This window comes from Juglans regia, chromosome 13 (assembly GCF_001411555.2).
Source record: "Juglans regia cultivar Chandler chromosome 13, Walnut 2.0, whole genome shotgun sequence".
Classification (NCBI taxonomy): Eukaryota; Viridiplantae; Streptophyta; class Magnoliopsida; order Fagales; family Juglandaceae; genus Juglans; species Juglans regia.
In genome coordinates this window covers 6,319,244-6,340,629 of record NC_049913.1, presented here as the reverse complement: position 1 = coordinate 6,340,629, position 21,386 = coordinate 6,319,244, and the positions used below count along the sequence as shown (strand labels likewise).

The following is a 21,386-nucleotide window of genomic DNA, read 5'->3' as shown; positions in this document are numbered from 1 at the left end:
GGGCGTGTTACATGATCGCTAACCAACACGTTGCAATATCACCCGGCCTCTCGATCTTCTTTGTAAGTTCTATTCAAGCTATTATCCTCCTAGATCTTCTGTATATAAACCCCACGATCTCCAGATAATTTTCCAAGTATCCTTCAGCTTCACCCTCTCTCTCTCTCTCTCTCTAGCAAATCATTTCCGCCATTTCATAGCCATGTTACCAAGGAGTCGTACACTTCCATCCAGGATCCATCATGGCGCCGTAAGACAAATCTAATCCGACCATCTCTTTCATATATGCATGTTGAGATGCTTGGTTCTCTTATATCTTACAATATATGCCCATCTTTCTCTGATCAGGTAGAAGAGAGGCATGACATCAAGCACTACCTGCAAGTGGAAGTCCAACCTAAAACCCTGGGTACCGAGGCTGAAGTCATAAACCCTCAGTCCAACTACTCCAAGTGCTTTGATGATGATGGCCGCTTGAAGAGAACAGGTAAAAATCACCTAATATATATTTTAGTTTTACTTTATAACACGGCCACTTAATCTTTTTTTTTTTTTATTATTATTTCATGGGGAATACCATTTTGAGTAGCCTTAGTAAATTTCTTACAATTTCACGAGTACCAAACTCATCATTTAGCCATTTTCCTTAATTATTACCATATCTATCTAATTTAGCTTCTTTAAACAGGTACAAATTGATCTGTTATGTGAGACCTTTATAATTACGTGTTGGTAAAACTGATATCCAGTGAGCACATGGAACTGATTATGATAACGATATATGTGATGCAGGGACTTTTTGGACTGCAACTGCACACATTATTACTGCGGTCATTGGTTCTGGAGTGCTGTCATTGGCATGGGCCATAGGGCAGCTTGGTTGGGTTGCAGGACCTGTCGTCATGATCCTCTTTGCCCTTGTTAATGTCTATACCTCGGGCCTTCTCGCACAGTGCTATAGGTCCGGTGACCAAGTTACCGGACACAGAAATTACACCTATATGGATGCTGTCAAGGCTAACTTGGGTGAGGGATAGTTTCTGTCGTTTTAAGATAGGGGATTATATTTTGTCATGATTCTAAAAGTCATGTCCATGTGAGATTGCAGGGGGAAAAAAGGTCATGTTATGCGGGTTGATTCAGTATATAAATCTATTTGGCATTGCGATAGGGTACACAATTGCAGCATCAGTCAGCATGATGTGAGTTTCCCAAGCTAGCTAGCATATAATTCACACATGAATTTTGCATTCTGTTTTATAATTTTTGTAGTATGTAACAAAAAGTTTGCATGTAATTTTGAAAGTATATTCACTCTTATATTCGTGTTGAGCTCAATTTAGGGCAATAAAGAGATCAAACTGTTTCCATAAAAGTGGTGGGAAAGATCCGTGTCACATGTCCAGCAATGGGTACATGATAACATTTGGAATCATAGAGGTGATATTCTCTCAAATTCCGGACTTTGATCAAGTGTGGTGGCTCTCTATAGTCGCAGCAATTATGTCATTCACATACTCCAGTGTTGGTCTTGGTCTTGGCATAGGCAAAGTAGCAGGTATAGACATATGAACAATCGTTACTCAAATTAAACTGGTACCTATATAGCATCAAAAGAACAACTAACATATGTATGAAACACCGCTACTTTTTAAATGGCAGAAAATGGGAGTTTCAAAGGAAGCCTACTGGGTATTAGTATAGGGACAGTAACACATGCCGGAACAGTCACTGCTACACAGAAGATGTGGAGGAGTTTGCAAGCTCTTGGAGCTATTGCCTTCGCATATTCTTTTTCCATCATCCTCATTGAAATCCAGGTACTTCAATTAGATATCTGCCTATCTTCTAACCACAGATCATTAGATTAGATATCTCGTGATCAAGTCCACAACAACGATGACATTGGTCATCGGACAAAGTACAATTTAATCCAACATATGGAATAATTTGTGCAAATTGCTTGCCTGAGCAGGACACAATAAGATCTCCTCCTGCAGAACACAAGACCATGAAGAAAGCTACTTTGTTCAGCATCGCTGTAACAACAGTGTTCTATATGCTTTGTGGAGCCATGGGATATGCAGCCTTTGGTGATGAAGCTCCCGGAAATCTTTTAACTGGATTTGGATTCTACAACCCCTACTGGCTACTAGATATAGCAAATGTAGCCATTGTTGTCCACCTCGTTGGTGCATATCAGGTATAGCTCTAGCAGCAATAGAAACCCAATTTCTGTGCACCTCTTGGCTTGGGTAAGCTTTACGAGGTTTTTATTCTTTAGATCTCGAAGTAATCACGTGTCAACTGCAGGTCTTTTGCCAGCCCTTGTTTGCATTCATAGAAAAATGGAGTAAGCGGAAGTGGGCCACGAGTACTTTTATAACAGCCGAATATGACATCCCTATCCCCTTCTTTGGTATTTATCAGCTTAACTTCTTCCGTCTAATATGGAGGACAATCTTTGTTATTTTGACAACCCTCATCTCCATGCTCATGCCTTTCTTCAACGATGTTGTTGGGATACTTGGGGCCTTTGGATTCTGGCCATTGACAGTTTTCTTTCCCATTGAGATGTACATTTCTCAAAAGAAGATTGCACGTTGGACAAGCAGGTGGATAGGGCTTCAGATGATAAGTATGACATGCCTCTGCATTTCTATAGCCGCTGCAGTCGGCTCCTTTGCTGGAGTTGTTCTGGATCTCAAGACTTATAAGCCATTTAAAACTAGTTATTAAGAAAGAGCCATGGTTACTCGGATTATTGTTGGGGTTCTAGTAAGGAATAAACCCAAACTAACTTCTTTATCAGAAAGAAGTTTCGAAGTCATGTTCATCTTTAATAACCAAGTATTTGATATTTTTCTCAATATGGCCTAACCACATACACATCCAAGCAGACATGAAAGACTAATGACGTGTTTTTGTCTTTGTGATGATGTATAAACTTGGTTCATGGATCGGAGGATGATACCGACCATGACTGGCTTATTAAATACCTTGGTGTCTGGATCAACAAAAATGCAAATGGACTGTACGTTTAATTTGATGGCACTAACCAAATTACAGAAATCATAAATGTAAGAAGCTAAGATGGAGTGCTTTTAGTGTAACTAACTGTATCCGCTATTCATTAAAAAGAAGAAAAAAGGAAGGTAGAACGCCTGCCATTACTTTTTAGTTCAGCAGAATTCGCTGCAGCAGCAGCTTTTGCAAGAGTTGTGGGTTTGAGTACGCTCTTGGGGTTGATAGCCTTTCTTATATCTTGGACACAGTCCAAGCGGCACCAATAGCATGTCCTGCTGCATCAAGCCCCTCATTTGTCGCTTGTGCTGCTTGTTGTCCATACCTGCAATGACCCAAAAATACTTCTTTTCATTGCTTCCTACCATGCATCTTTAAGATAACGAGAGAAACAGGGTACAAATATTAAATGTTGGCCAGGTCCAGACATGGAGACAGGTACAATGGCTGCTTTCCCCAACTTCGAGATGTTTTGCAAGTTAAAAGTAAAAAAGTCCAAACCAAGCTACAGAAATTTGTATTTCATCAATGGCATATGACTGACTATAACCACATAGGCTAATGAACATTAGTGGGGCAAGACCTTGCCAAAAAATTGAAAGAAAGAAGATAGGAATCATGGTGATTATATTCATGACACCAATGCTGATGCAATTACCGCATCAATTCTACAGTCACATTAGGAATTACCTCTGTGAAACAAGCCCAGTAGTCACCACTGAAGTAGTTGACATGACATTCCTTCCAGCAAGTTCAACAGCATCACCGACCTTGCCTACAAAAACACACACAGAACACACATTTGAGTGGCAGAAGCATGGCTCATGCCATATTTTCTGGAACCAGAGAAAAAAAGAAAGAATATTAAAGGAAAATATTTATATCCCAAATCTTTGGTCAACTCAAATAGTTCTTCTTCTATCTTTCCGTTTTCCAAGAGCCTCCTTTTGTCTTATGAAACTTCCAAATCCCAAATTAGGCCCTAGAGATCTGTCTTTATATTTAAGCTTGCGTATGTATGAATAATAAAATATAAGATCTAGATGAAAGTTGAGTTTCCCATTTCACCATCCACTAGGTATATGATGCCTAGAGCAAGTTCCAACTACAACAGATTGCATAGGAATATGGCTGTTGATCCAATTACTTGACTTTCCAAACAAGTAGTTATGCATAAGTTCCTTTTCCTTAAGAGGTCTGAAAACAAAGCTAAAAGTAGCCAATGAATAAAAAAATTGAAGTTCCAAAGTAGCTACACGAGTACAAACTAGCAACTTCAATTTGTCAGCCCGCTTTGGCGTTTAGGACAAGTCAGGCGTATATAGATGAGGCAACATACAGAGTCTTCCACTAGTTGTAACTTGTAAGACTTCAAAATATCTTGCTGTCAGACACAAAAGGGCATTCCGTGCTTAGCAATATGTACAGTTGTAGCTTTGTGCAAATTCACTATATATGTTGTCGATGCAACCTAGTGGTAGCTCCAATTTGCTCAATGGTAATTTACCCATATTTAGTAAATAAAACAGAGGACGACACCCCCTCCCCCGCGCCCTGGGGGACTTCTTTTTTAACTTCTAAGAAAAACGCAAAAACAAACAACTGTAGATACAAACAATCAAAGTCACATATTGAACAGATTGAAAAAGACAAATGAAGTAATGTGAACTTACTAGATCCATCCCAAGAAGCAAGGACAATCTCTCCAGGGGGGAGGCTGAAAAATTTCTTGCCCACTTTAGAGTTCACTATCGAGCTTGTAAAGAATCCGGACACTTTATCAACCCCAGAAAGGACTCCAGAAGCCATCTTCTCTGACATCTTTGTCAACTTTTTTACCCTAAAAGATCAACAAGAAGATACTTCCATATAAAATAAAATAAATAAAGATAAAAAATAGGGGCAGAAATTACAGTATAGAATATTGAAGAGGATGTTGAGTAATAATACCATATTGCTTGTGAAAAATGTCTTGAGTATGTTTATAAGGAATGAACAGTCATCTATTGTAGAATCGGTTTTATGAGATGAGTTAATCTTAAGAATTTCTTTATAGTATCAGGGTCTACTACAGGACGAATGGAGGCCCACATTATTTATCCATGATAAGGATCGGGAAAAATACGACCTGCACATGAGGGAGGGTGTTGAGGAATAATCTCACATTATCTGTGTACAAGATCTTGGATATGTTTATAAAGAATGAACAATCATCTATTATACAAGGTTAAACAATTGAAAAAGCAGATCATATATGCATTGAACAAATAATGCAACCAGACTTCTAGGCTCTCCACTCTGTTGGAACATCACTAAACAAAATCAATTGGCTATCTAGCCACTAATGTCAGAAAACCGGATATTCACCGGATCATCTACCCGGCATTCCCAATCACAATAATCCCCTATTGGTAAAGTGTCCACTATAACGGGATACTAGCCTCTTTCTTTCTTGTTTTTTAAGACAACTTATTTTGAAAACTCTTTGATCCAATAAAAAAATTACATAAAAGCAAACTTTCTATTAGAGCCTTGGAGGGTGAAGATTGATAAATATGACTAACTGAATACGCATAAGACAATCATCCAAGCTAACCAACTCAAATAAAGACATTAACGCATAGCTTATTAGTCAAACCTTTTTATATCCTCTTCATTACTGATGGACTAATCTCCGTATTGGATCTCTGTTCCATCCTCTTCATCAAGAACTCGTTTCCCCATTTCAACCTGTCCACTGTAACATCACCGCACCACAAGATCCCTCTGATCAGCTGCCCCAACCCTGCGGCAATCAGCCTCGCCACGTGCCCACTATAGTCCTCGACGTTCGATGTATAGAGAATTCTAAAACACGTTGGTGTTTATTGATTTACTCACACAATGTATTACAAAAGTGTGCCTATTTATACACTGCTAAGATTTACAAATAAGGCAAGAATAGCTGTCAAATATTTACAAATAAACCAAAAGTGACTCTGCTATCTTTATTGCTGTACACGAGATTGCAGGATGCCAAGTTTGGAAGATGAGCTGATTTTGCTTCCGGATCTTTGCATGATTGAGATCAAGTGTGCGTGATGATTGTAATCATCTATTACGCCCCCGCAAGATGGTGCTCCCATCAGCGACACCAATCTTGGATCTCAGAAGTTGAAACTGCTGGCGAGAGAGAGCTTTGGTCATTAAGTCAGCTAGCTAATCATGGGTAGAAACATGTGCAACTTGAAGTAGCCCTTTACTGACATAGTCCCTCACAAAGTGCAAGTCGATGACAATATGTTTCATTCGGGAGTGAAGCACTGGGTTTAAGCTTAGTTGTGTAGCACCAATGTTGTCACAGAGGAGCTTTGGAGGAGATGAGAGTTGGACACCAAGCTCAAGGAAAAGGGATTGAAGCCAAGCAAGTTCAGACGTGGCACTGGCAAGGGCCCTGTACTCAGTTTCTGTTGAGGAGTGAGCAACAACTTTCTGTTTTCGGGTGCTCCACGAGATTGTATTTGCTCCAAGAAAAATAATGTACGCCGATGTAGAGGTTCGGTCATCAAGGTTCCTTGCCCAATCGGCATTAGAGTAGGCAAGGAGCTGAGAGGTGGAGGACCTTTTGAGATGAATCCTATGATAGAGAGTGTTCTTGAGGTAGCGCAGTAGTCTTTTAACAACAACCCAGTGAAGTTCAGTTGGACTATGCATGAACTGGGCAAGTTTATTCACTGAGAAAGCGATGTCGGGCCTCATTAGTGAGAGGTACTGGAGTGCTCCAATGACAGTACGATACATGGTGCAGCGGTGCTATCAATGGAATGTGAGCCATCATGTAAATGAAGGCGTCCTGAAGTGGAAATGGGAGTAGTAACATCTTTGGCACCCTCTATTTGCGTTTTCTGAAGAAGATCCCGCACGTATTTATGCTGTGAGAGGAAGAGACCTTGTGTCGTGGGGAGAACCTCAATACCCAGAAGGAGGTGAAGCTACCTGAGGTCCTTGAGTGAAAACTGGGAGCCAAGTTTGTTAACAACAGTAGAGAGAAAAATAGAGTTATTGCCAGTGAGAATTAAATCATCAACATAGATAAGAAAATATGCTATGATGTCCCGATGACTATATATGAACAAAGAGGGGTCAGATGCCGACTTCAAAAAACCAATGCTGCAAAGACAATCATGAAGGGCTCGATACTAGGCCCTTGGGGCTTGTTTCAGTCTGTAAATAGATTTCTGAATATGACAAACATGAGAAGGTTGAGAGGCATCAATGAAGCCAGTTGGTTGAGCCATAAACACGTCCTCAGTAATTGTACCATGGAGGAAGGCGTTGTTAACGTCAAGCTGTTTGAGAGGCCACCCTTTCATGACAGCAATAATCAAGATGATGTGAATAGTTGCAGGCTTAATGATTGGAGAAAATGTCTTAGTATAGTCAAGTCTGGGACGTTGATGAAAGCCCTTGGCAACTAGCCTGGCTTTGTAGCGATCAACTGATCCGTCAAGCTTCCTTTTAATACGAAACACCCATTTGGAGCCAACCAAATTCTGTTTGGGAGTGGGAGGAACCAGCTTCCATGTGCCATGACGAACGAGTGCAGTAAATTCCTCACTCATGGCCTGACGCCAGTGAGGTTCTTTGAGTGTCTGATAAACACTAGTGGGTTCAATGGACGGTGGCATGGGATGCTTCGTGGTCATAAAGAGACGGTTGGGCTTGTGAATGTCGTTCATAGAGCGGGTCACCATGCGCAAAGGCTGGGATGGCCTTGTTTCAACAACCTGGTCAGTGTCTGCAATAGGAGAACTCATGAATGGGAAATCAGTAGCAACTGAAGGTAAAGCAGGGGGGACATCAACGCAAGGTTGTGAAGGCACCTGTGGACCAGCTACATCGAGTAAGGGACCCGAGAGGACTTTACCAGTTGAGAGTGTCATTGACGAGGTAGGAAGAATGAGAGGTTGAGGTGGTGAGGGTATCGGTTGGGTAGAAGGAGATGAAGACAGTGATTTCCCATGAGGAAAACAGGTTTCATCAAACCAAACATGCCGAGATATGAAAATGCGATTGGTGAATCGATCAAGACACTTATATGCACTCTGGGAAGTGGAATATCCAACAAAGATGCAGGGCCGAGATTTGGAGGTCAACTTGTGAGGAGAGTAAGGTTTGAGCCATGGAAAACATTGGTAGCCGAAAATCCTAAGTTTGAGATAATTGGGTCTAGCATTGAAAAGGACTTCGAAGGGGGATTTGAGTGAGTGCATATGAGTTAGCATATAGTTGATTAAGTAGACCGCAGCTTGAAAAGCAAGACTCCAGTATGATGGAGGGAGATTGGCATGGTATAACAATGTCATTCATATTTCCACAATGTGCCGGTGACGACTTTCGACCACTCCGTTTTGTTCGGGAGTGTGTGGAGTAGTAGTGAGATGACAAATGCCATGTTGACTGAGATAGCTTTTGAGTGCTACAAACTCGCCTCCATTATCTGAGTAAAGATGTTTAATTGGTAAAGAAAATTGCTTTTCAAGAAGTGCTTTTAATTGAGGAAAAATGGCAGAAACTTCAGATTTGAGTTTCAAAGGAAAAAACCAACATAGTATAGTGCATAATATCAATAACCTTCAAGTGAGGTATGGGGGGCTGGACCCCAAACATCCATGAACATATATTCAAGAGGTGCAAAACTGGAAATGCTAGAAGAATGAAACGGAAGTTTATGACTTTTATTGATGGAGCATGAAGAACAAAGAGAATGAGAAGTACTTTTATTGGATGGAAGCTGATACATTTTTATTAAATGATGAACAAGTATCTGAGAGGGGTGACCCAAACGATTGTGCCAAATATCAGAGGAGACACATTCAGTGGTGAAAGCCATTGGTGAGGAATTATCCTTGCACGATGAAGCTGGAAATGAATAGATGTCGTTGTCACATTTGCCTTGCATTAGTGTCGCCCCCGATGTCGGATCCTTCACAAGGAAATGAAATGGATGAAACTTAAGAACAAGATTATTAGTCTTGGTAAATTCATGCATTGAAATCAAATTTTTTATGAATTGCAGGAACATAAAGAGTGTTATTGAGAGTAACAGTATGAGTGGGAAGCCGTAAATCTACAGTGCCAATGTGAGAGATTGCCAAACCTGAACCATCCCCAATGATCACCTCGTCAGTACCATCGTACTCGGAATGAACAGAGAGCTTGGACAAATCAGAGGTAATGTGGTGAGAAGCACCAGAGTTGACCACCCATGGATGTGTGTGGAGGAGCCTGTATCATCACATTTGGCATTAGGAGAGGATGAGTTCCAGAATTTTCGACATTGGCGTGCGGTGTGACCAGGCTTAGAACAGAATTGGCAAGCCACGGCATTTTTCTGTGAAGGGTGAGAATTGTTTTGAGACTGGAAGCCCCGTTGGTTGTGCCAAGAGTTGTTGTTGCGTTGTGGCTTGCCTTTGTTGTTCGAAGACTGAAAGGTTTTCTTCTGATGATAGTTTGCAGTAGCAATGGTTGTCTGATGCAGGGTCTCAAGTCGTTTGAGATAAGTTTCATGACTTACAAAGAGGTCATGCAGTTCTTCAAAGGTAAGGGGATTCTCGCGGGTTCGAATAGGACCAACAATGTCACGAAACTCAGATCCCAGTCCATTAAGTATGTAGAGGGTGAGATCATCATTCGTGAGAGGAGAGGCAATAAGTGCAAGCTCATCAGCAGTGGACTGTGGACTTGACTTGTTGTAAGTATTCGATGACACTCTTGGAGCCACGGTGCAAGGACGTTAAATTATCCTTGAGTTGCATAACTCGCGTACGAGAGCGATTTGCAAAGAGACGGATCAATTGAAGCCAGCGCCTCTTGAAGTGCTAGAAGAAGCAATCAAGGGCATAATGCTTTTAGACACCGATGCGAAAATCCCATTTAGCAGGAGTTTATCTTGACAGATCCAGCGGCTATGAGCTGCTTGAGTCTCAACAGATGGAGTGGTGCCAAGTTGTGGACAGAGGTGGGAGCCATCAATGAAGCCTTGAAGATCATACCTGACAACTAGTGAGTCGAGTTGGGCACGCCATGCAGGGAAATTGGAAGAGGTGAGTTTGTAAGGAAGCTGTGCAGTGGCGTTGATGGCAATGATAGCAGTTTCAGGATGTGAGTTGGGGTTGGTGGATTGTGTAACAAAGAGGGTGGAAGACGATGATGAAGACATAACGGAAGAAGACGATCAAACTCGTTTGAGAATGCTGTCTCGTGATACCATATAGAGAATTCTGAAACACGTTGGTGTTTATTGATTTACTCACACAATGTATTACAAAAGTGTGCCTATGCTAAGATTTACAAATAAGGCAAGAATAGCTGTCAAATATTTACAAATAAACCAAAAGTAACTCTTGCTGTACACGAGATTGTAGGATGCCAAGTTTGGAAGATGAGCTGATTTTGGTCCCAGATCTTTGCATGATTGAGATCAAGTGTGAGTGATGATCGTAATCATCTATTACGGTGCCAATGTTGTCCAGTACGCAGCCGGTCTCTCCCCCATCAATTCCTTATTCTCCTTCGACTCCAACTCCCTAGGAGACATCTCCCTCGCCACCGAGCCATCCAATACCTCCCAGCTCCCAATTTCTCCCATCTTCTGTATCGAAAAACAACTATACATCTCCAAAACCTGATCCAGCTCCTTCAACGAAGCCTCTTGTCCCTTCGACGCAATCGTTAACCCGTAATTCAACATCTCACACTCTTTATAAGCAAAATCTTCATCGTCCCCATCACTTCCCACCGACCCATCTGGCGGAACCCGAAGGGTAAAGAAGTAATGGGCTTCATCCAGCTTGACGGCTGCCTTGTCCTTCGCCAATTGCCACTGAATATCATCTCCGACATGCGCAAGAACGGATATGGCATTGTCGCCTTGCCTAAGACTAACTATCTCGAGCTCGACGCTATGGTCTTTCTCGATGAGTTGCACTAGTGCGCCTGGGACCTTGACCAGAACATGTTCCCGAGGGTTGTAGCAAGTGTGAAGAGGCATGTGAAACGTCATCGTCTACAGCCGGGAAGAGGTTCTCTGCGAGTTCTTTCACGTTGATGGAAGGGTATAGGGACGAAGAGGAAGTGGATTCTGGGTTAGAGAAAATGACTTCATGGCTTGTGTTATGAGAGGGCTTCGAAGTTGACATGGTTGAGTTTGTGACTATTCGATTGAGGGAGAAGCTGACAGGGTTGATGTTGGCCTCTGCTAACTATGGCAGTTAGAAACTGTGGTCCTTTACAAAACTCCTGGAATTATGTGAGATTTTTGGCAGTTTGAGGGGCATTTGATTGGCAACTTGATTTTTGCAAGTGCCTCTTTTTAGTTGATAAATATGATTTGTATTTGGTGATTTTTTTTAGTTGAAGGGTTTTCTTTTTGGAAGACAGTTCATAACTTTGTCCTAGTCAAATCTTATACATTAGAATGAGAGAGTGAATTTTAAGCATTACTTGAAAACGACCAAAATATGATAGTCCTAAATTAGTCAACTTTCCTGTCAAGTTTATCCTATTTACTCATAATTTTTTTTTCATGATGCATGTAATTGGTTGTTGCTGTGAGTTTAATTTTCTTAATACTTTTTTTTTCTTATTTTAGTTTGATTGAGGAAGATGCAAGTAATTAATGTATTGCTTTCGTACCCAACTTATTATGATGTAGGATGCAATAATGAGGTTAATGCATTGCTTTAGTACCCAACTTATTATGATGTTCAATAAAGATCATAATACTGGGTTGTAAGTAATATTTCTGTTTTTCATTTCTACCCTACCAAAAGAACTATTCTACTTGACATGAGGTTATAATTTTGGATATTTTACGAACAATTACTTGCATTGACATATTATCAATTTCTTAGCTATTAAACATGGATGATTCTAAAAACACGATTCGTGATCGTGAAATTTGGGGCGATGGCATGGAGGAAGTATTCATTGACATGCTTCACCAAGATGTCATTCACGGTAGATTAAGGATTGGCAAGATCACGAGTAGAGAGCATACCGCTTATGCTGAGCGGCTCACCGCTATTGGTGTGAGGGTGTTTGACGCGAGCTAGATTTGGAGCAAAATCTAGAGGTTGAAGGACCAACAGCGTCCGTTTACCGATCTAATGAGCCAAATCGGGATGTGTTGGGATCCTGACACGAAGATGATAGTGGGGAGCGATGAGGTTTGGGAAAATGCCATCGGGGCAAAAAATTAACTTGTGCCTTTATTATCTAATTTTTCATGTGCCAACTTTATTACTGACATATGTGTATTATGAAAATTTTAGGTCAAAAATAAATGAGGGAGGTTTTAGACATTTGGCCTACCAAAGTACGAGGAGTTGTGCACCATATTCGGTGCTTTAGTTGCATATGGGACTTTGCAACACGCCTCAACACAACTGCCCATAGATAGTGACAAGGAGCGGCAGCTTGATTCAGAGATGCAAGCTTGGCGTGCTTCTGCATTGGGTAGTCAACAGGGATCGCGCATTGAGGTTGATGACATCGATATTTTGATGGGGATGGGTCACACTCACGCGGTGTAGATGCACATTCATCATGTAGGCGTAAACAGAAAACGAGCCCGCTCGATCAAGAAATCTCTGTGTGCCTGGATGAGGTTAAACGCACGCAGATCGTGCAACGTAAGCAGTATGATGATGGTGAAGTTATGGGTTCAGTGAAGCGCAACAAAGAATCACAGCCTAGTGAAGGCATCGATGGAGGTTACAATTCAATTAGTCATTGTATGACATTGCTCAGAGAGATTTCTTCGAGACTAGAGGGTCCACAATGGTATCATGCAATAAAGGAGTTATGTGACCCTGATATGCGGCAATGCTTCTTGTCGTTAGATCCCGTCGGGAGGGAACTCTAGGCTCGAAATTATTAATGAGCATGCATGATAATTGTCTTATCATCTATTTATTTCCGCTCTTGCTACTTGTATTTCTATGACTGCTACCTTATTTATGTGTTTGTTACTTTATCTCTGTGACTGCTACTTTATTTGTTTCATAAGATGATTATGTATTGGTTTAATGAATTTATGTTATTGGTAATTGTGTTGTGTTAAACTTTTTCCATGATCGTTGAGATGTGGCATTAAGTGCGATATTTATTACTAATATTTTTTCATGCCAAGTATATGTTGGATGGTTGATTAAAAGTTTAGAACTTAAAAATAAAAGAGTAATGTTTTCTATATTAAAATATGATGTTTTCAATGTATGCAATTCTAATTCCTAACTATTTTGGTCGGACAACATAGTAGAATGTGATAGAACATGGATGATGCGAATTGGTCAATGGAAACTTCCTCGATGGATGTGAACCTCGATGCGTACGACATCTTTCCTGATAAGGGTGCGACTGATAACAGTGATGAATTTGTAGAAGATGATTATGATCATGGACCTCGTTGGGAATCTTGGTCGTCGACAAAGACAGAATCTTAGACAGCTACAACATAATATCGTCCTGTGGGGACATCAATATATTCTAGAATTTTTGAATGGAAATCTGAGAAATTGTCACAAGTTATTTCGAATGCCATTAATCTGCACATAAGGAAAGTCACACGGGTCCTATGTAGGCTTGGGACACATCTTATTCACCCAACACACACATCCAAGGTGCACCCAGCAATCGCAGCCAACCTGAGAAATTATCCTTGGTTTGAGGTAAGTATTTTATCGTACATAATAAATTATAATAAGAATTATGCAGTAGTTTTGCTTAAATTATTTATTTGAACTTACGCAAGCATAATCAAATGGGTTATTCGTTTGCAGCGATACGTTGGTGCAATTGATGAGACCATGATCGACGCTATTGTACCTGAATAGGTATATGAGGCATTTTGCAACCGGTATGGGCGAGTTACCCAAAATGTCTTGTGTGTATGTGACCTAGATATGAAGTTTACATTTTTGTACACTGGTTGGGAGGGAATCGTGCATGATGCATGCATATTCATTGATGCATTGAATCAGGCCCGCAACCAATTTCCATGGCCTTTGGACGGTAAACATATAATATTATTTAATTTTTTTATTAAAAATTATTTATCTTTATATGTATTTTGTTATATCTCTGGGAATAGTTGGTAAGTAACTGATTTTTTTTTTTTATATTTATTGTTAATAGGTTAACAGATCATTATTATCTACTAGATTTGGCGTTTCCATGTACTCAGGAATTTATGCCCCCTATCCTAGAGAAAGATATCATAGAAGTGATCGTTAGGGTCAGCAAGGATTTAGGGAATATAAGGATTATTTTAAGTATCGTCATTCAATCATTCATAACGTAAGAGAACGTACATTTGGGGTCTTTAAATCACGGTTTTGATTGTTAAGACTCATGCCTGCGTATTTAGTTAGGAGGCAAGGGTTACTGATCACAACATATTGTACGTTACATAATTTTATTAGAATGACGACGCCAGACGATTTCTTCTTCAAGAAATGGAGGAGCATGCGGCTTGATCCGAATGGCCGTGCGGTTGGTGACGTTGTAGCTTCAACACGTCTTCCTGACATGACGTTGGAATCAGTCTGAGCTATGGATGCAATCAAGGATGACATTGTCATTTCTATGTAGGCAACTAGGAGCGATTAGTGAATGGTGAATTGCTCATGATGACATGAATATCATAAATATTGTGATTGTAAGGGTGCAGTTTGATTATTCGAACTTTTTAAATTTTCCAAGTACATTTTGACTTATTGAAATTTACATAATATTTCTCCTCAGATTATGATGATACATGAGGCGTAAAATTTTATTTTACTATGGATTAGGGGTTCTACCCGCCCCCTATAGGAGGGGGCCAACCCTTCCCCGTCCCCCGCCCCCACATGAACGGGGGAGGTGAATTTTTTCCGACAATCCACCCCCGTTCATGAGGGGGCGGGGTAACCCGTCCACTACACGGGGTGCGGTGCCCCCCCAAAAAAAAAAAAAAACTACTCTGCCCTTTGTGAAGCTCATGGACGTGTTGGTGTCGTATGGAAGAAACAACTCCATAACTCACAAGCAAAACAAAAGCTTTAAGAATACGAAGTTGATCATAGTAAAAGGCTAGCCTTTCCAATTAAAAGAGAGACTGCAAACGAACCAGGTTGTTGGTTGCCGTTTGTATTAAGGAAAAGTGATGAAATGGTGCGCAGCACCTCAACACAAAATGGTGTGCAACACCTTGACTTAAACGGCAGCTTTGACCCAGGTAATAGATTGCTCCACGACGTCATATCCTCTGGACCTCTTCTTCTTCAAACTTCATCACTTCGCAACACACACACACACTTCAACAGATCCTCCAGAGTTCAGAAGCCTCTTCTCAGTTCCCAAGTCCTTGTTTTTCTTCTTCATCCCTTTTGTCGAAACCCTAACAAATTATAAGGATAGTGGGAGAGAGATCGAGAGAGAAGAGGGGCAAAGACTACAATGTCTTGGAGTAGGCGCAAACTTAGTCTAGGAGAGAGATCGACAAAGAAGCCTTGAAGATTGGAGAAAAAAAATGAGAAAACTATTGAAGAAGGGGGGATGAGGGGTTTTCCCCTATAGGCGGCGGGGGGGGCCACCCTCATCCCTCTCCCCCACAGGGACAGCGGGGGGGGGCCCCACATCTAGGCAGGGGATCGCCCATACATGGGGGCGGGTGGCAGCGCCCCGCTGCCCACCCCTACTATGGGTATTGTGATAGATTACATATTTTTCAAATTTTATATTCAAATTTCTTTTAATAAATTATTGCTCGATACGTAATTTTTATAATAATAAAAATATAAAATAAATTGATTTTATAAATATTTCATAATTATTTAAGAATATTGTAAATAAAATATATTTTTATTTGATATTTTTTATAGAAACTGAGTTTATAAAAATATTGTCATCTTATAATATTATTATGAATTATATTATATAAAAAAAAATTGGGTATGTAATTTAACAAAATATTATTACTTATTTATAAATATATTTATAAATAAAATAAAATCATTACAAATAATATATAATCATTTGTAGGATCTATATCTATCTTCTCTCCAACATCTTAAAACTATCTCATCTCACTTACAATCTAAGTACACAAAATTTTTAAAAACTATCTCGACTCAGATCTTATTTCTATTTACAAACTATCTCACATTATTTTATTTTATTTCATTTCATCTTATCTCTCACTCCAAACGGATTCTGATAGAAGTATTTGAAGGACTGGAGAAGCCGGGTGGTTTAATTCCCTGCAATGGTGGTAACCGGGTTTGTACATAATTATGGTGTTGCCACCAGGCAGTGGCTTGGATCGTTCAACAACTGTTTTTTGTGGATTTGAATACAAGTGCAATGTATTTAATTCCTAGTGCAGCGACTTGTATTGTTCAACAACTGTTTTTGGATCAAACAGCCCAAAAGAGTTTTTGTTTTGGTTGACGGCAATGATTTTGGGATGTGCACAGAATGGACCACACCCAAAATTAAGGTCAACAACCTCAATCTCTCCCCAGAGAGTGCTAGGACAAGAACAAGATTAATGAGTGAAACGGGATTAAAATTTTATGAATAATAATAAGATAGTTTGTAAATAATAATGAAATAGTTTGAATTAATTTTTTTTTTATTTTGGAAAAATAAAAAATTAAATAAAAAATATTATAAAATTAAAATATTGTTAGAATATAATTTTTTAATATTATTTTTATTTGGGTATTTGAAAAGATTGAATTATATTTTATTTTTTGTTTAAAAGTTTGAGAAAGTTATAATGATTAGTTTGAAAGTATTTGTATTTTAGTGATATTTGAAAAGGAAATGAGATGATATAAGAATTTTGAAATGAAAACTTTTTTGAAACAAGCCTTGAGTGTTACACTTTTCCATTTGGCTCTCCGTTTAATTCACAAGATCGATTTTTTAAAAGTGAAGAGAAACTGCATATCTCCTGAAACCAACTATCTAGAGAGCTACCATGACACGATCATATTCACTCTCCCTCTCAATTCCTCTCTTTTCCTAACATCTTCTGCCTATCGGCCACTAGATTGTATAAATCAGAGAACATTTTGGTAGAATCGAGAAATAGATTAGGAACAGAGAGAGGGTTGGAGGTTCTTGATCGGTCCTCTTTGAAGAAACGTAGGTTTGGAGGTTCTAGATCGGTCCTCTTCTGAAAAACGCACACGCCCATCCACTAACCACTATATGAAGTTTATAGACAGAAAGCTAAATAATTCAGATTCCTAAGCACACAGAATGATAATTGTGATTAGGCCTAATACTTCCACAAAACGGTCTTCCATTCAAAACTAGTTATTAAGAAAGAGCCATGATTACTGGGATTATTTTTTGGGGTTCTAGTAAGGAATAAACCCAAACTAGCTTCTTTATCAGAAAGAAGTTTCGAAGTCATGTTCATCTTTAATAACCAAGTATTTGATATTTTTCTCAATATGGCCTAACCACATACACATCCAAGCAGACATTAAAGACTAATGATGTGTTTTTGTCTTTGTGATAATGTATGACTTGGTTCATGGATCGGAGGATGATACCGACCATGACGTGGCTTATTAAATAACTTGGTGTCTGGATCAACAAAAATGCAAATGGACTGTACGTTTGATTTTATGGCACTAACCAAATTACAGAAGTCATCTGATCCATTGAAGTATAGAAAAAGAACAAAACAATATAATGGCTAACAGCTACCAAGGAGCTTGGCCTCTGCTAAATGTAAGAAGCTAAGATGGAGTGCTTTTAGTGTAACTAACTGTATCCGCTATTCATTAAAAAGAAGAAAAAAGGAAGGTAGAACGCCTGCCATTACTTTTTATATTTAGCCTTCAGTTCAGCAGAATTCGCTGCAGCAGCAGCTTTTGCAAGCGTTGTGGGTTTGAGTACGCTCTTGGGGTTGATAGCCTTTCTAATCTTGAACACAGCCCAAGCGGCACCGATAGCATGTCCTGCTGCATCAAGCCCCTCATTTGTCGCTTCTGCTGCTTGTTCTCCATACCTGCAATGAACCAAAAAATACTTCTTTTCATTGCTTCCTACCATGCATCTTTAAGATAACGAGAGAAACATGGTACAAATATTAAAAGTTGGCCAGGTCCAGACATGGAGACAGGTACAACGGCTGCTTTCCCCAACTTGGAGATGTTTTGCAAGTTAAAAGTAAAAAAGTCCAAACCAAGCTACAGAAATTTGTATTTCATCAATGGCATATGATTGACGATAACCACATAGGCTAATGAACATTAGTGGAGCAAGACCTTGCCAAAAAATTGTAAGAAAGAAGATAGGAATCATGGTGATTATATTCATGACACCAATGCTGATGCAATTACCGCATCAATTCTACAGTCACATTAGGAATTACCTCTGTGAAACAAGCCCAGTAGTCACCACTGAAGTAGTTGACATGACATTCCTTCCAGCAAGTTCAACAGCATCAAAGACCTTGCCTACAAAAACACACACACAACACACATTTTAGTGGCAGAAGCATGGCTCATGCCATATTTTCTGGAACCAGAGAAAACAAGAAAGAATATTAAAGGAAAATATTTATATCCCAAATCTTTGGTCAACTCAAATAGTTCTTCTATCTTTCCGTTTTCCAAGAGCCTCCTTTTGTCTCATGAAACTTCCAATCCCAAATTAAGCCCTAGAGATCTGTCTTTATATTTAAGCTTGCGTATGTATCAATAATAAAATATAACATCTAGACAAAAGTTGAGTTTCCCATTTCACCATCCACTAGGTATATGATGCCTAGAGCAAGTTCCAACTACAACAGATTGCATAGGAATATGGCTGTTGATCCAATTACTTGACTTTCCAAACAAGTAGTTATGCATAAGTTCCTTTTCCTGAGGTTTGAAAACAAAGCTAGAAGTAGCCAATGAATAAAAAATTGTTCCAAAGTAGCTACACGAGTACAAACTAGCAACTTCAATTTGTCAGCCCATTTTGGCGTTTAAGGACAAGTCAGGCGTATATAGATGAGGCAACATACAGAGTTTTCCACTAGTTGTAACTTGTAAGACTTCAAAATATCTTGCTGTCAGACACAAAAGGGCATTCCGTGCTTAGCAATATGTACAGTTGTAGCTTTGTGCAAATTCACTATATATGTTGTCGTGCAACCTAGTGGTAGCTCCAATTTGCTCAATGTTAATTTACCCATATTTAGTAAGAAAAACAGAGGACGACACCCCTCCCCCGCGCCCTGGGGGACTTCTTTTTTAACTTTTAAGAAGACAAATGCAAAAACAAACAACTGTAGACACAGACAATCAAAGTCACATATTGAACAGATTGAAAAAACAAATGAAGTAATGTGAACTTACTAAATCCATCCAAAGAAGCAAGGACAATCTCTCCAGGGAGGAGGCTGAAAAATTTCTTGCCCACTTTAGAGTTCACTATCGAGCTTGTAAAGAATCCGGACACTTTAACAACCCCAGAAAGGACTCCAGAAGCCATATTCTCTGACATCTTTGTCAACTTTTTAACCCTAAAAGATCAACAACATGATACTTCCATATAAAATGAAAAAAATCAAGAACAAAAACAGGGGCAGAAATTACAATATAGAAATATTGAAGAGGAAACAAGGGCCTGAACTACAAAATAGAAAGGAAGCTGTAAATCATTCATCAGAGGTCAAACAATTCAAAAGTAGATCATATATGCATTGAACAAATAATGCAACCGGACTTCCAGGCTCTCCACTCTGCGTTGGAAAATCACTAAACAAAATCAATTGGCCATCTAACTGGCTATCTAACCACTAATGTCAGAAAAACGGATATTCACCGGATCATCTCCCCGGCATTCCCAATCACAATAAATCCCCTATTGGAAAAGTGTCCACCATAACGTGATATTAGCCTCTTTCTTTCTTGTTTTTTAAGACAACTTATTTTGAAAACTCTTTGATCCCAATAAAAAAATTACAAAAAAGCAAACTTTCTATTGGAGCCTTGGAGGGTGAAGATTGATAAATATGACTAACTGAATATGCATAAGACAATCATCCAAGCTAACCAACTCAAATAAAGACATTAACGCAGAGCTTATTAGTCAAACCTTTTTATCCTCTTCATTACTGATGGACTAATCTCCGAATTGGATCTCTGTTCCATCCTCTTCATCAAGAACTCGTTTCCCCATTTCAGCCTGTCCACCGTCACATCACCGCACCACAAGATCCCTCTGATCAGCTGCCCCGACCCTGCGGCAATCAGCCTCGCCACGTGCCCACTATAGTCCTCGACGTTCGGTGCCAATGTTGTCCAGTACGCGGCCGAGCTCTCACCCATCAATTCCTTATTCTCCTTCGACTCCAACTCCCGAGGAGACATCTCCCTCGCCACCGAGCCATCCAATACCTCACAGCTCCCGATTTCTCCCATCTTCTGTACCGAAAAACAGCTATACATCTCCAAAACCCGATCCAGCTCCTTCAACAAAGCCTCTTGTCCCTTCGACGCAATCGTTAACCCGTAATTCAACATCTCACACTCTTTACAAGCAAAATCTTCATCGTCCCCATCACTTCCCACCGGCCCATCTGGCGGAACCCGAAGGGTAAAGAAGTAATGGGCCTCATCGAGCTTGACAGCAGCCTCGTCCTTCGCCAACGGCCACTGAATATCATCTCCGACACGCGCAAGAACGGCGACGACATTATCGCCTTGCCTAAGACTAACTATCTCGAGCTCACCGCAAGCGAGCTCGACGCTATGGTCTTTCTCGATGAGGTGCACTAGTGCGCCTGGGACCTTGACCAGAACATCTTCCGAGGGTTGTAGCAAGTGTGAAGAGGCCTGTGAAACGTCATCGTCTACAGCAGGGAAGAGGTTCTCTGCGAGTTCTTTCACGTCGATGGAAGGGTATAGGGACGAAGAGGAAGTGGCTTCTGGGTTAGAGAAAATGACTTCCTGGCTTGTGTTCTGAGAGGGCTTCGAAGCTGACATTGTTGAGTTTGTGACTATTCGATTGAGGGCGAAGCTGAGAGGAGATCGGAGGCGTATTTAGGTTGGAGGAATCGTGGTAACGAAGGAAATGGAAGGGGGTGTCGGTTGGAACAAGCGTGGCACGCTGGGAACGAGCCGCGTGACAACCGTGGTCTGTGATTGATCTTTTACTCAAGTTAAAAGAGGAGTTTGTCTGAATAAAATAAAGCTGTCCCGCGGTTTTGTTGATGGGCTTTGTGATCAGTCTTAAGGCCCTTTAGAAGTCCAACCTAACACCGTGGACACAATACCAATGATTATTAGGGAATCCCAGAGTTGCTTCCGCCCATGGGTATGCAA

The 21,386-nt window shown here is 40.1% G+C and overlaps 2 protein-coding genes and 1 pseudogene across 3 annotated transcripts; 1 reads left to right on the top strand and 2 right to left on the bottom strand.

Moving 5' to 3' along the window:
• LOC108993343 (amino acid permease 3-like) lies at positions 1–3,113 on the top strand. The gene is made up of 8 exons (XM_018968222.2): positions 1–250; positions 349–487; positions 793–1,026; positions 1,109–1,202; positions 1,344–1,558; positions 1,663–1,820; positions 1,976–2,203; positions 2,314–3,113. Exons 1-8 carry the CDS (start codon positions 203–205, stop codon positions 2,737–2,739), a joined length of 1,542 nt encoding a protein of 513 aa, XP_018823767.1. The 5' UTR covers positions 1–202; the 3' UTR covers positions 2,740–3,113.
• Positions 3,022–21,219, bottom strand: LOC108993344 (protein EARLY-RESPONSIVE TO DEHYDRATION 7, chloroplastic-like). Of its 2 annotated transcripts, XM_018968224.2 has the most exons (5): positions 20,158–21,203; positions 19,416–19,582; positions 18,443–18,527; positions 17,881–18,076; positions 3,022–3,164 (listed from the first exon to the last, which is right to left on the bottom strand). In XM_018968224.2, exons 1-4 carry the CDS (start codon positions 21,045–21,047, stop codon positions 17,887–17,889), a joined length of 1,332 nt encoding a protein of 443 aa, XP_018823769.1. In that variant the 5' UTR covers positions 21,048–21,203; the 3' UTR covers positions 3,022–3,164; positions 17,881–17,886. The 2 variants fall into 2 exon arrangements, with proteins under 2 accessions (XP_018823769.1, XP_018823768.1); XM_018968223.2 differs by lacking the exon at positions 3,022–3,164 and having other exon boundaries at positions 17,663–18,076; positions 20,158–21,219.
• On the bottom strand, positions 3,134–11,204 carry LOC108993334 (annotated as a pseudogene).
• Positions 21,220–21,386: the final 167 nt, after the last annotated feature.